General features: G+C 56.4%; 7 protein-coding genes across 7 annotated transcripts; 4 read left to right on the top strand and 3 right to left on the bottom strand.

Moving 5' to 3' along the window:
- Positions 1–681: 681 nt before the first annotated feature.
- On the bottom strand, positions 682–1,249 carry VTJ04DRAFT_570 (uncharacterized protein; the record flags this gene model as incomplete). Its single annotated transcript, XM_069363843.1, has 3 exons — positions 682–903; positions 970–1,094; positions 1,165–1,249. 3 exons carry the CDS (start codon positions 1,247–1,249, stop codon positions 682–684), a joined length of 432 nt encoding a protein of 143 aa, XP_069223180.1.
- A 1,329-nt stretch (positions 1,250–2,578) lies between these two features.
- VTJ04DRAFT_569 (uncharacterized protein) lies at positions 2,579–3,456 on the top strand (the record flags this gene model as incomplete). The annotated part of the gene is made up of 3 exons (XM_069363831.1): positions 2,579–2,758; positions 2,823–3,291; positions 3,365–3,456. 3 exons carry the CDS (start codon positions 2,579–2,581, stop codon positions 3,454–3,456), a joined length of 741 nt encoding a protein of 246 aa, XP_069223179.1.
- A 433-nt stretch (positions 3,457–3,889) lies between these two features.
- VTJ04DRAFT_568 (uncharacterized protein) lies at positions 3,890–4,609 on the bottom strand (the record flags this gene model as incomplete). The annotated part of the gene is made up of 3 exons (XM_069363820.1): positions 3,890–4,006; positions 4,080–4,457; positions 4,580–4,609. 3 exons carry the CDS (start codon positions 4,607–4,609, stop codon positions 3,890–3,892), a joined length of 525 nt encoding a protein of 174 aa, XP_069223178.1.
- A 957-nt stretch (positions 4,610–5,566) lies between these two features.
- On the top strand, positions 5,567–6,814 carry VTJ04DRAFT_567 (uncharacterized protein; the record flags this gene model as incomplete). The annotated part of the gene is made up of 2 exons (XM_069363809.1): positions 5,567–5,698; positions 5,759–6,814. 2 exons carry the CDS (start codon positions 5,567–5,569, stop codon positions 6,812–6,814), a joined length of 1,188 nt encoding a protein of 395 aa, XP_069223177.1.
- Positions 6,815–7,104: 290 nt separating this feature from the next.
- VTJ04DRAFT_566 (uncharacterized protein) lies at positions 7,105–7,603 on the top strand (the record flags this gene model as incomplete). Its single annotated transcript, XM_069363798.1, has 2 exons — positions 7,105–7,132; positions 7,338–7,603. 2 exons carry the CDS (start codon positions 7,105–7,107, stop codon positions 7,601–7,603), a joined length of 294 nt encoding a protein of 97 aa, XP_069223176.1.
- A 72-nt stretch (positions 7,604–7,675) lies between these two features.
- On the top strand, positions 7,676–8,968 carry VTJ04DRAFT_565 (uncharacterized protein; the record flags this gene model as incomplete). Its single annotated transcript, XM_069363787.1, has 3 exons — positions 7,676–8,033; positions 8,092–8,472; positions 8,529–8,968. 3 exons carry the CDS (start codon positions 7,676–7,678, stop codon positions 8,966–8,968), a joined length of 1,179 nt encoding a protein of 392 aa, XP_069223175.1.
- Positions 8,969–9,994: 1,026 nt separating this feature from the next.
- On the bottom strand, positions 9,995–11,239 carry VTJ04DRAFT_564 (uncharacterized protein; the record flags this gene model as incomplete). Its single annotated transcript, XM_069363776.1, has 3 exons — positions 9,995–10,507; positions 10,575–11,032; positions 11,191–11,239. 3 exons carry the CDS (start codon positions 11,237–11,239, stop codon positions 9,995–9,997), a joined length of 1,020 nt encoding a protein of 339 aa, XP_069223174.1.
- Between the last annotated feature and the right edge of the window lie 2,469 nt (positions 11,240–13,708).

Below are 13,708 nucleotides of genomic sequence, written 5' to 3'. Positions count from 1 at the left end.
GAAGCGAATATGATAAACACGGGCGCCACGCTTCATCCCGGCCCGGCCCGACCCAAATGGAGTGAGGGATGGCCATTGGCGGGATTGGTTTTACGTTGGCGCGATGAGGAGAGACGGTTGTAAGGCTCGGAATCCTGCTGCTGCTTCTCGCTGCCGTCCGCGTTTTGAGATCATGGGTGGATCGGTCACTGGATCTTTGCAGCGAAGATGGAAGCAGCAGCGTGGGCGCGCCGAGAGCTGGCAATGGTCGTTTTGACGCATCTCAACATGGGCCAAGAATCGTACCCATGGGCCGGAGAGGGAGGGTTCTCGCGCAGTGCGCAGAGGTTTGGCCGACATGACGGGGGATCGAAGATGAGCTGGTCGAATGATGGGGATGGAAGTGCCGTTTCCCCGCCGGAATAGGGCGGTGCCCCAGAAAATGTTGCTGACTGACTGGCCGACGGGCAGGTTGCGCAAAGTCTCGGGCGTCGGATCGGGTTGTTCATATCATTGTCGGCGCCCTTCACCTTCTCTCCATCTCCTGCTGTCGTTCTGCCTCCTTTCCCTCCCAGCCACATGCGAACCCCTCTCCCTCAATGCACCATTCCTCCCCCTTCCCATCTTCGAGCGCACGTCCGAGGCCGCCGGCCGGCCGGACTCGGTTCAATTCCTCTCCGTTGCTTTTTTGTTTTTCCAAGATCACACCCACCCAGCGCCGCCCCAGACACCGCGTATCCTCCGGGCGAGCTGGATGTCCTTTTGCATGATTGTCACGCGCTTGGCGTGGATGGCGCAGAGGTTGGTGTCTTCGAAGAGATGGACGAGGAACGCCTCGGCCGCTTCTTGCAGGGCCAGGATCGCCTGGGACTGCCACCGCAGTTCCTCGGCCGTGGGCTGAAATTGGAGGGCGACTTCTCGGACCTGTCGAGGGAGAATGCGTAAGTGGGGGCTCTGGTGAGAAAGTGGGCGGGGATAGAAGATACGTACGAGACGCGCAAAAGGAAGCTTGGCCATGAGAAGGTCCGTGTTGGCTTGGTAGCGACGGATCTCCTTCAGCGCGAGAGTGCCGGGGCGGTAGCGGCGCCTGCGGGCTTGGGGCACCGGGTCGCCAGCTATTTGGGGTGGGTGTTAGCAATTGGGCTTTGGGAGCCGTGACATGAGGAGACAAGTGAGTAGACATACGCTGTACGTTGCTTTGCCTTCCCCCTACTGACTTGCGGGCGCCCTGCGGGGAGGGCAGGGTTTTCTGTGCTACTCTCGGAGCCATTGGGAAGAGCTGGTCGCTGATGGGTGGTGGTATTGGATTTTTGAAGCGCCGCAAATGGAGTCAATAATGGTTCAGCGAGGTGCAGTTGGCGACGTGGTGGTGCGATTCGGGGTGTCAAAGCTGGTGCTGGTCGGTCGCTCAGCAAGCGGAAGCTCGAGAATGGAAGTGAAGAGGAAGATAGTTATCGCGACACGTCGATAATTGGAAGAGATGCTAAAGTTGCATGGAAGAGCCCGGGTTCGGGTTGGAAGCTGGACTTTTTCTCGAAAGTTGGTTGGAATGTGAAGAATGTGAAGAATTGCTCAATTCGGCGGAGGCTGGGGAGAGCTTCGTCTCAAGCTCTTTGAAGAGTGACGCGACCAGACGACTGTCGCGGTCTCGCGACGCGCTTGGCGAACAGGGGTTTTAATGGGGTGGCTGGACAGCGGGACATCATGTACCCCACCAGCCACACCCCGAGCCATCTTTCGTATTCTGTTACGCTTGGCACGTCACGAGATTTCAGCTGGTATCGTACGGTACAGAGCGGCGTAACGATACGGTAACGGCCGCTGTCATGACACTGGCCAGCGGAGACGAGGCGGAGCAAGACCACCGAAAGGTACCCGCTGTCCCCGCCAGCATCTCGGTCTCTTAACATCCGGATGGAATCAATCTCGCAGCCCGCGCGGGGAACCAAGTCAACCTCCGAGATTGCTCTGTCTTTTAGCAAACATGCGGAGTGTAGAAAATGAAAGAAAGACTTCGGCTCTCTCATATTTATTTAGACTTTCGAACAACAATAATGTAAGAAGACATCTTACCTTCCTTGCAGACTCAAGTCATCGCCAGCAACCGGATAAATGCATGTCCTCTCTTCAATAAGTTAATTCTTGTGTACACGGTAAATGCATCCATGGTCTTGGCGCCGGATCCAAGGCCAGCCTTGCCGTCCCTGTTGGCCTCCACCCTTTCCCCATGTTGCCGTCTTGGCCACTTGACGTCTCGGAGCTATCTGGAGGTGATGGCAAGAAAGGACACCTCATCACCACCTCGCATTCTCGCCATCCACGACTTTCCTGTATTCCCGTTGCCCCAGAGTTGGTTATTGTGTTTCCCGCGGTATCCCCGGTTCTCTGCGACTACATGCGCCGTTTCTGCTGAATTCCTAACTGGTTCTCAAGCCACCGAACTAAGTACCGCGCATCGCAGCAATCGATAACACCCCATCGCCAACGAGCGCAACTTGTCTCGCAAGAGGCAACCCCGACACCACCCCGCCTGCTGACAACACATTTTGCCTGTAACCACCACCGACACATTCTGGCGTAAATCCTACCACATCGAACCATGGATCAACTAGTGGCTGGCGACGGGGGGTTTCCCCTCGAGACGTGGTTTTGGGAGATGCCCATCTGCACCCGGTGGTGGACGACGGCGACCGTCGTCATGAGCGGGCTCGTCCAGTGCAAGCTCCTGACGCCATTCCAACTCTTTTACAGCTATCGCGCTGTATTCCAAAAGTCACAGGTGCGTTCATCTTGCCTCAAACGCCCAGTCTCGCTCGGCTCTATCTAACCCCCTCCTCCTTCAGTACTGGCGGCTAGTCACCACATTCCTCTACTTCGGGCCCTTCTCGATCGACCTCCTGTTCCACGTCTACTTCCTCCAGCGCTACGCCCGACTCCTCGAAGAATCATCCGGCCGATCCCCCGCCTACTTCTCATGGTTGCTCGTCTACGCCATGACGAGCCTGTTGCTCCTATCCCCCTTCGTGTCCATGCCCTTCCTGGGCCACCCCTTGTCCTCGACGCTGGTGTACATATGGTCGCGCCGCAATCCGGATACCCTCATGAGCTTCCTGGGCCTGCTCGTCTTCCGCGCGCCATACCTGCCGTGGGTGCTGATGGGCGTGAGCTTTGTGATGCATGGCACCGTGCCGAAGGATGAGATCATGGGCGTGGTGATTGGGCATATTTGGTATTTCTTTAATGACGTGTACCCGCCGCTGCATGGGGGATCGAGGCCGTTGGATCCGCCCATGTGGTGGAGGCGGTTGTTTGGTAAGTAGTGGCTGCACATCTGTGACAAATATGCCATTGGGAATACCCGATTTGCTGACCCATGCTGCTACAGAGGGACGGCCTCGTGAAGAAGAGTCGGCGAACGGAATGAACAATGAGATCGCGGCCGCCGCAGCCGAGATGGCGCCACCAGAAGTGCGATGATTGAAAGATGCAAGAGAAGTACATGAAGCGATCAACTGGGTTCCTTCATTTGCGGCGTTTGGAGCAATCTTGTTGTTACACATCAGGGACGGCATTTTGTCATGGCATTGCATTTGGGTTTGGCGTTTCGTGTTTCCGGGTGGTTTGAGACCGAGACAGTGGTGCGTGAAGATGTAGGAATACGCGCACATAGTAGCACTCACTCATGCTCCTGCCATTACGCATCTGGCGAGGAGCGCTGGATGCCCTGCCGGTTTGTTGGCGTTGGAGGGAGGGGATAAGAGCACAAAGTCGCAACGTGGCATGTGTACAGAAGACATGGCTGGGAATGAAGCGTAAAGTACAACATTGAGTAACCCATCGATAATACTGTGTTCAACCGAGATATCGCACCCCATCATCCACTTCCATCAACCCCCTTTCTCACTACCGCCTACGACAGATACTGCTGGACATACTCCTTGCGGTAGGGGTTGGACGACAGCTCCTCGCTCCGGTTCAGGGGCGTCCACTTGGGCTCCTCCTTGAACAGCCTCATGGCGTGGATGTACTGTGGCATAATCGTCAGCTACCACATCTCTTCTTGACATGCCTCACACAGAAGGATGCTGCGATTCGCTTACATTGCTCTCGTCGGTCGTAAACCTGTGATAGATGCCGGCGGGGAGGATGAGCAGGTCGTCCTTCTCGACGGCGATGCGCACCCAGCGGTCCTCGCGGTCGCGCACGTCAAAGTAACCCCGGCCGTCGCGCACGTAGCGGATCTCCTCGTCCTCGTGCAGGTGCTCGTCGAAGAACATGCGCACCTTGGCCTCGTAGGCGTCGCCCATACGCTCGGGCGAGACGGTGATCTCGTCGCGGTTCTTGTAGCCGCGCTCGGCCGCGAGCGCGTCCACGCCCGCCACGTCGTCGAAGCGGTAGTAGAGGACGCCCAGCTTGTTCAACTCGGCCTCGGTGAGCGGGGATTTGCTCGTGTCCTCGTGCGGGAGACGCTGGTCGCCCTGGGGAAGGGGTTAGTAAACTGTTAAATGTGCAGCTTGAGAAGGGCGTCTGGTTTTATTATAAAAGGAGAAAAGTGACAATGGAAATAGGGGACACAAGATGTCACTCAGGGGTTACACACGGGAAGGTTGTCGTAGTAGTAGGCCCTCATTGTGAGACTTTTGAAATCTTTGTGATACCAGAAATGTGGCTGATGAGAGAGTGGCGTTTGCTGCCGGGAGCCTTCACACACGCAGTTTGAGTTCACAATCCAGTGCGACGAGCGGAAATGCAATCCATGAACCGGATGTGGCGGGGCTGTGAGCTTAAATTTTGGTGGTGAGGGGCAGACAAAATATCTCTCTCTCACACTCCCTCGGTCGACTTTCCCGAGCGGTCCTGCTAAAACCGCTCTGCAGTGGCACGATCAGACGGACGGTGAGATTCCTTTATTGGATATCCAAGATTCTACAGAAACGTCCGAAACGCAAAGAACGCACCATTTCATGGCCCAAGAGAGCGAGAGGTTGGTTACCTCGTCTTATTGCTCCTCGGTCCTGGGGATTGCGCAATTCTTTATCGATAAGGTCAGTTGCCAAGAAACTGCATCCGGCGGGATGCCATCACGTGAGCGCCGTACACAGCCACCGACGACCGGACATTCCCAAGAACTGAAGTCATTATGGAGATTCTATTTTAAGATGGAGATTTGCGATTTCCATGACTCTGGATTCAAGGAACTACCGGTGAGCGTTGGATCATGTTGCCATCATGACCGATGTGATTCATGTTTCTCATCTTCTTTAAGCGACATGCCCCGATTGACCGATAACTGCCAAGCTCCTACCTGGGATGTGAATTCACCCGGTTGCTCTCATCCGCGTTTCCATTTTCTGGCATTGTCAACTTAAGTACCAACTCCAACTTAGGTGACTTGGTGTCTATTCCTTGCTGGCGGGGCAGATGAACTGCGTATCATGAGCTGAAACCGAGTTGTTGGGCGCATGCGAACTGCGACTAGCATCGCTCGCCCCTGGGTGGGATTCAACTAGCTACTGGCATCGACTTCATTCAGAAACTATTTCGAGGCAATATTCCCGTTCCCTCAACTCCTTCGATAGCTCAGAGCATGGACAACCGAAGCAACCATGAAGGGCCGCCGTCGGTCGCCGGGTCCGACTCGTCCAAACCCAGGCCCCAGCTACCGCCGAGCTGCGACCCACCCCAACCAGGAGCGCCGGTAAAGCAGATGGTTTGGATTGTAGGTTCTACCGGCTCCGTTTCTTGATGCCATGGATGATCGTTGACAGCCCCATCCCAGGTCTTCGGCGGCACAGGCCACATGGGCCGGTCCCTCGTCAAATGCGCCCTCAAGAACGGCGATCTCGTCACCACGGTCGGGCGCATCCACGAAACCTCGCCGCAAGCCATGGCGGCGCTCAACAGCGAGACGTGCTATGGCCAGCTCTGCGACGTGCGCGACAGCTCCTCGGTGGCGCGCGTCATCAAGCGCACGCTGGAGCGCTTCGGCCGCATCGACTGCATCGCCAACTGCTCCGGGTACGGCGTCATCGGCGCGTGCGAGGACCAGGACGAGTACGACCTGCGCAACCAGTTCGAGACCAACTTCATGGGCACGCTGCACATCGTGCAGGCCAGCCTCCCCTATTTCCGCGAGAACGGCGGCGGGCGGTATCTCATCTTCAGCTCGACCTCGGGCGCGCTGGGCGTGCCGGGTCTCGGCCCTTACTGTGCGACCAAGTATGCGGTGGAGGGGCTGATTGAGGCGATGTTGTACGAGGTGGATTCCTTCAACATCAAGGCGACGCTGGTCGAACCGGGCTTGGTGCGGCGGGATGAGCCAGACACGGGCGACAGCCCCTTGCCGACCTGGGGCCATTTTCTCATCAAGCCGGCCAGCGAAGCCTACTCACACGCCACGTCGCCGGCCCTGCATGCGAAGCGCATGGTACAGTGGCTGGGCGACCGGCAGCCTACGAGCGCAGTCAAGTGCGCCGAACTGGTTTGGCAGCTGGCGCACTGTTCCTACCCGCCATTGAGGCTGCTGCTGGGCAGCTACGCGATCGAGAGTATCCGCGATCGCTTGAGGTCGGTGACTGAGGAGCTGGAGGACTGGAAGCATCTCAACTACCCGCCACCTCCGGATGCGCAGCTGGAGGAGCTGGGCGAGAAGGTGAATAGGGAGGAGCGCGAGGAGGGGGATGAGAAGGAAGGTAAGGAGGAAAGCGGGGAACGAGAAGAGAGCAGGGAGAAGGAAGGTGACGGTGAGCAGGAGAAGGAGGGGGAGGGGAAGAATGAGGATGCTATGGACATTGATGTTGGGCCGGAGAAAGTGAAAGAGGGGGAATCCTCCTGATATACTACAGTACGGTGAATGGTTTTCATATTGGTGTTTGAAGGGTACAGTTCCTGGGTTGGGCGTTGACGAGCTGGATAAGTGCGTTTCATACAGAACTACCGAGGTCATGAGTCAGTGACAGGAAACGATGCTATGAAGTTATAGATAATGCTCACCGTCACTCACTCCCATCTCAACCTTCACGCCGCGGCCTGCTTGCGGTGAGAGTTTCAAGGACTGGATCATATCGATATGCAGCTACCTAGCATAGATATGCACATATCAACGCATCCGGACGCGTTGGCAAGATGGATAACGGTGTCGCATCGGATCCGAGTCCAGACGCGAATCGAATCTTCCGAAACGGGCATTTTGCCCCACATCGGTCCCACCAACGCAAAGCGATCAGGGCGAAAAGGGGAAACCACGAACTCCGAACCACAGGGGCTGGCCTTGGAGCGCCGGTTTCGACGGCTTTGCAATTTAACACCAAGATTTCCTCCTGGCCAACTCCCCTGACCCGCGTCTTCACCCCGTCCAGTCTCGACCTCGACTGTCCAAGACATCCCTCCTCCTCGTTTTCTTTCGTTTCTTTTTTTCCGGTGTCAAGACGACGACAACAACGACAACAGCCTGCTCGCAGCCCTAGGCCGCCTGAGTCGTTGGGTAGAGCACTGCCCCGTTGACGCCACACCGTTCTTCCTCGTGTCGCTTCCAACACGGATCTGGACGTCGTCCAGACCAGGCCTCGGTATTCTCAGGATCGCTCCGGGACACCGACTACACCTCCGCCGGACGAACGTATAGACGCCGCGATTATCCCACCCTTTTATTCCCCGTCGCTCGTTTAGCCGATTTAACAACAAAGAAGCCGTCGCCATGTCGAACAAGAAGATCGACGACATCGAGATGAGGGCCGGGGATGGCGACGTCGGCGGCGAGAAGGACCCCTTCCTGGGCAAGCCTCCCTCGCCGATCCGCCGTCGCGATTCTGCCGGCGTGTCGGTCTTCCTGGAGAAGCTCGACCATAGCCCCGGTGCCTCGATTCTAGCCTACTGCCTGTCGTCGATTAGTATGACGGTCGTGAACAAATATGTCGTGTCGGGCTCGGCGTGGAACCTGAACTTTTTCTATCTCGCCGTTCAGTCTCTTGTTTGCACGCTTGCCATCCTTATCTTCCGTCAGACCGGCCTTATCAAGAACCTCGCGCCTTTCGATCCCGTCAAGGCCAGGAAATGTGGGTGCAAACGACACACCGCAAGACATGACACTATTTGTTGCTGACCTTTTACCAGGGTTCCCCATCTCTTTGCTTCTCGTCGGCATGATCTACACCGGAGCCAAGGCTCTCCAGTTCCTGTCCGTTCCCGTCTACACCATCTTCAAGAACCTGACCATTATCGTCATCGCCTATGGCGAGGTCCTCTGGTTCGGCGGCAGCGTCACGCCCCTCACGCTGCTCTCCTTCGCTCTCATGGTCCTCAGCTCCGTCATTGCTGCTTGGGCTGATATCCAGGCCGCCATCGACGGCATCGGCCACAGCACCGAGTCCTCGGCTGCTCTTGCGACCCTGAATGCCGGCTACGCCTGGATGGGCATGAACGTCATCTGCTCTTCGGCGTATCTGCTCGGCATGCGTAAGGTCATCAAGCAGATGAACTTCAAGGATTATGACAGTAGGTAAACCCGCTGCGCTATAGAGTATGGACTGTTTGCTAACTCACCACTCCAGCCATGTTCTACAACAACCTCTTGACCATCCCAGTCCTCATCGTCTGCTCGCTCATCGTTGAGGACTGGTCCGCCGAGAACCTGGCCCGCAACTTCCCCGAGGAGACGCGCAACAAGCTCATGATCAGCATGGTCTACTCGGGTCTGGCCGCCATCTTCATCTCGTACTGCTCGGCCTGGTGCATCCGCGTTACCTCCTCGACGACGTACTCGATGGTCGGCGCCCTGAACAAGCTTCCCATCGCTCTGAGCGGCCTCATCTTCTTCGACGCCCCCGTCACCTTCGGCAGCGTCACGGCCATCCTCGTTGGCTTCATCAGCGGTCTTGTTTTCGCCTGGGCCAAGGTCCGTCAGAAGGCCCAGGAGGCCGGTATTCTCCCGACCACCAATAAGCCCACCATGAGCGCGAGCGCCCAGAGCAACCGGGATGCCAACTCGTAGAGTGGTGAGCATTAACGCGCTGGTTGTCTCAAACGTGGGAGCTACGCAGGATACTCGTTCATGACAAACCGAGAGATCAAGGCTCAATGAGGACAAAAGGATAAAATATTCTCTTTTCTTTGCTTTCCTTTCCTTCCCGCTTCATGTATATGTCTTTATTCGAACCCCCCGTCTTTTTCCTAGCCATTTTAGTCCATGATCTACTTTTACATAGAGGTTGTTGTTTTTTTGGTACTTGACGGGGGGACAGGCTAGGGCCTTTGTTCTTCTCAAACTCGCTTCCTTTTTTCTGTTCTCTCTTCCCTTCACACAAGAACCGGTGAACGGTTTCTTCTTCAAGATTTCTTGTTCAAGGGTTCCGAAGAGATAAAGGGGCGCATGACTGGCGTTTTGGCAATGGATGGATGGATGGGTGCGAGATGGGCTTCATCAGCGTCCACAGCAGAACGGTCTTCTTTTTTGTGAGGTCGGGTTCGTTTGGGACAGGCGTGGGTGGGATAGGTAGCGAGAGCGGTGTCCGGATTTGTGTGTATGATGAAGGTTGATTCACAGGCTGGGGTGCGGTACCTAGGAGCGGAGAGGCTGGCTAGAACGGGTGGGAGAGACGATCTAGTTGCCAATGTCCGGTGCCTCTTTGTGGGGTGTCGTTGAGATAGCAATCGGTGAAATACGTGCTTGGCCCCTGAATAGACTGGCTATTGTTCAAGTTTTGGTGTTTCTTGGGTACAACCTGGAAGAAGTTCTGTCGTGACAGCATCAGGCGCTTGGGAGTGCCTGGACGGAGACGCATAATTACGTATTCTGTGTTGCTCAATGTTCCATTGATCAAGCGGCTCATATCGCAGGCGGTTGATCTTGCGAGCTACCCAACTCCAGACCTGACGTTCCCAAGTACGAAAGCAAAACGCTCATTACCCGCTGATTATGGACCGTCATTCATCCAAGGACTCATAGTACCCAATCCCATAATCGATGACACATCCGGTTTAGAGGTAGATATGTACCTTCCAAAGCTCTTCACCTCACTTACTTAGAGGCCTTCCCAAACGCCTCAACACCCACCAACGCGTTCTCGCTCTCACTCAACCTCCACAGATTCTTCCACCACAACACCGCCCCAGCGACGAGCAAGACATAATACGCCACCGACCACAATATACTCGCCCTCTTCCCACTCCCTTCCCGCAGCTGTTCCCCATCCTTGGGAGGCCGCTCCACGCGGCCCCAAACCTGCGGCAACCCCATGCTGTTGCAAAAGGTATGCACGGTCGAGACAGCCAGCAACGAACCAACGCGGAGGTAGAGGAAGCAGGCGTAGGCGCCGAAGAGGGTGGTGTAAGCCAGCTGGAAGAGGGAGCGGAGCAGGGCGGCGGAGGCAGGGACGCGCGGGTGGGTGAGGCGGAACTCGTAGTAGTGGTGGACGTGGGCGAGGCCGAAGGTGAGAGGGGCGAGGAGGACGATTTTGGACGGGGGGACGGCGGCGAGGAGGAGGAGGGGCAGGGAGGCGGTGCGGAAGAGGAGTTCTTCGGTTATGGGGCCCTGGAAGGGTGAGGTTAGACAAAAAAGGAGAAAGAGGAAAGTAGAGGGAACAAAACAACAAACATACCGCAACGAAATTCCTCCACGCCGTCCACTCCCCCCAAACCTCCCACACCGGCTCCAGGCGAAGCCATTCCCTCCACCCCCTCTCAACCACAAAATACAAAAACACCGGCCCGAGAAACAACAGGCCCGTCAGCCCCAGCACCCGCGCCGAATCCCGGATCGCCAGCGGCCACAGCCCCAGCCAGTGCAGCGCCTCCCGCGGCGTCAATCCTTGAACACCATCGGCATTGCTCGGCCCGTACCGCACGAGCACGAGGTACGTCACGGCCGTGCAAAAGACGCTGGCCAGCGTGACGAAGCGGACGCGCGCGCGGATGACGGAGGGGGCGTCGCGCGAGAGGGTCGGGGACGGGCGCGTCGAGGGGGAGAGGTAGAAGGGGATGAAGTAGAGGAGGGCGTAGAGGATGAGGAGGACGGCGGCGAGGGAGGGGGTGATGGGCGGCGGTGGCGGGGGGGTGTCTGGGAGTTTTGTTAGTTCAGGGTTCTGATATGTCAACCTAGGTAGTGTAATGAAATGGTGAGATGAGATGAGATGAGTGAGAGGAGGAGTCGGTTTAAGTGAATGAGGGGTAATGAGTGAATGATTAATTGGGAGGGGGTGGAAAAGGATTGCTTGCCCTTGTGCCACGGGTTGAGTTTGCGGAGAGCATCCGCGATGGCTGGCATGTTGGGAATTGGTGACACCTGGGTGTCTGTACGGATGGTGTAGATGTATGGCTAAAATGTCAAAGGATTCCGAGTACGGAGTATCAATGCAGGATAGTCCTGTGTATGGTTGGCCGTAGGTACCCCGTGTACGTCGGAAGTCCACGGTGCTGCCCAATGAGTGAAGCACAACGGTCGAAACTCAAGCCAAACTCCAAACCCCAAGTCTGGACCTCACACGCAACCACGACTATTGTGTTAAACGCGGTCAGAACAAGCGCGGAGGCGGTTGTCGTTGGCCGTTTGTCCTCTGACCGTATCCGGAGACGCGGTCTCGGACTTGCTTGACACAAAAGAAGCGCGGCCGCGGCAATGGGTCCTCCCCCGGATGATGTCGAACCGCCAAAATTGGTACCTAGGGTGGTTTGAAGTTTGGCCTGGGTTCCCGTCAGGTAGGGTTCCCAGTTTCCAGTTGGAGTTCGCGCGGGGATTCAGGGTCGGAACAAAGACTTGTGGCCCGGACGGATGCTCCCGTTCTGGACCCACTTTTCTCCGGAACGTGGCAAGGCTGGCCGGAGGTGCGCCGGACTTTGGCTGAAGTGGCTGCTGCTATTCTTAGGGGGATGGTTGTGACTGAGAAGCAGGAGCTGAAAGATGAGGATGGTGTTGTTTTGACGATCTGTTGATGTTGTAAAAAGTCGGGGCGAGGGATTCGGGTTGGTAGGATTTTTACGACACAACAAACAAACACAAACAGTGCTTGGCTCTTCTTCCGTCCTCGGCTCCTCTTTGATTGACTCTTTGCCTCAGCAACTCCCTTACAGCCCTCTGCACCAAGTTACGCCCATTGTCGTAGTCCAAGACAATGCTAGGCGATCGCTTTCAGATCAATGGAACAACTGCAAGATGGATGCAAAATGGATGACTTCGGGATTTTCTTTGCATCACTCCATGCTTGTGGCAACTCGATCTAAGTACTGTTGATCTAGATGTATCCGCGGCTCGTCCAGTTCAACACTCTGTACAACCCTCCAGCTTGCTGCACCCAGGGCAATCAACACCCTTCTTGTTTGCCATTGCACACACAAGACTTCAACATCGCCGTCAAGTCGCATCGAGATCTTCAGCTACCACCTCCCATCCAGCGATTCGAGTCATCATTCCATCTGGTTGGTAGGAGGAGTGGGTACAAAATAGTCGACGGCATAAAAGGTCTTCCGCGCGCGAAAAGAGCCGGGCGCGAATCAGGGGCGCCCAGTCGCGGGCTTCTGAACGTTTGATTGCTGTCCCCGGCTCACCAACCGCTCGTCGCACTCGTCGCGGTCGTCGCCAAGCCTCAACCCCTGCCGAGCCTCGTGGCTTGCATCTTCGTTACCAAAGAGCCGCCACCACCGTTGGACACGTAGCAGAGCTGACCCCACGCTCATCCCATGGCCATGCCACCACAGCCGCGAGAGCTCTCTGATCGCCCACGCGATTGTCGCGGCCTCGAGGGTCGGAAGGGGCTCCGAAGGGTGCGGCCTTGAGGGAAAAGGGGAGACGCGACACAGGAAGAGTTGGCCTCCGATGGCGATGGTGATGGTGGTCAACCACGTGGTTGGTTATACTTACCTAGTACTAATTGACTGTAGTTAAGCTAGAGCTTCCATAGAATTTCTTGGGTCTCGAGTCCTAACTAAGCGCCTCATCATACCGTTGGCTTTCATCTTAGAAAGTGATTAACCCACGCGGCAGAGACATTGCGGTTACAATGGAGGCTCCATTCTTTTGGGAACCCACCTCCGTGGATCCGTCCTCGGTGGCCGACCACTGTCAAGATTCAATTCCAGGTTGACGAGGATGCACAGCGCAGGAGATCGCCGCTTTGTGTTCCTGGCAGCAAGTCCTCCTGCATATTTTGTGGAGAATGTCCAACCTGCGGGCGCCTCTCGACGCGGTTTGAAAGTGATGTCGTTCAGTCCAGTGGAATCTTGCATGCTGCCACTTTTTCGCACCACAAGCTGCAGATTGCAGAAGCGCAGGAGACGCGTCGTGTCTTTTCACTGCGTCCAGCCTTCTCCAGCGTTGTTCTCCAGTCCCCTCCACACACAGGCGGACCCGAGACATTGGTGACAGGGCCAACAGCCGGTGATACCGGAGATCTGGACGGAAGTGTTTCCGACTTGTTTTTGGCTTCGGGTTTCGCGAGTGCCTGTGTGTGTTTCTTCGCTTGTCGTTGCCCAGATGAAGAATACCGGACCGGGGACACAGACGTGGAAGACGACATGACAGGAGGTCCCAGGCGTCGACGAAGGTTTCTGGCGTCGTCTTCATGGGGAGCCGACCGGTGCCGCTAAACCGCATATGTGCAGCTCTTCTGCCCAAACGAGGGAACCCCCCGTCCGCCTCAGGTTCGCGCTAAGGACAAACCCCCCCAGGCCCCCGGACAGCCCATGCAGGGCGAGCAGCTCGAGCCAGGAACAAGTCCAGGAACAGGGCCAGGCGAGAGTG

This window comes from Mycothermus thermophilus (assembly GCF_041956435.1).
Source record: "Mycothermus thermophilus strain CBS 625.91 unplaced genomic scaffold VTJ04scaffold_1, whole genome shotgun sequence".
Lineage (NCBI taxonomy): Eukaryota > Fungi > Ascomycota > Sordariomycetes > Sordariales > Chaetomiaceae > Mycothermus > Mycothermus thermophilus.
Note: the sequence above shows the minus strand (reverse complement) of the source record. Positions and strands in the feature narration are given on the sequence as shown.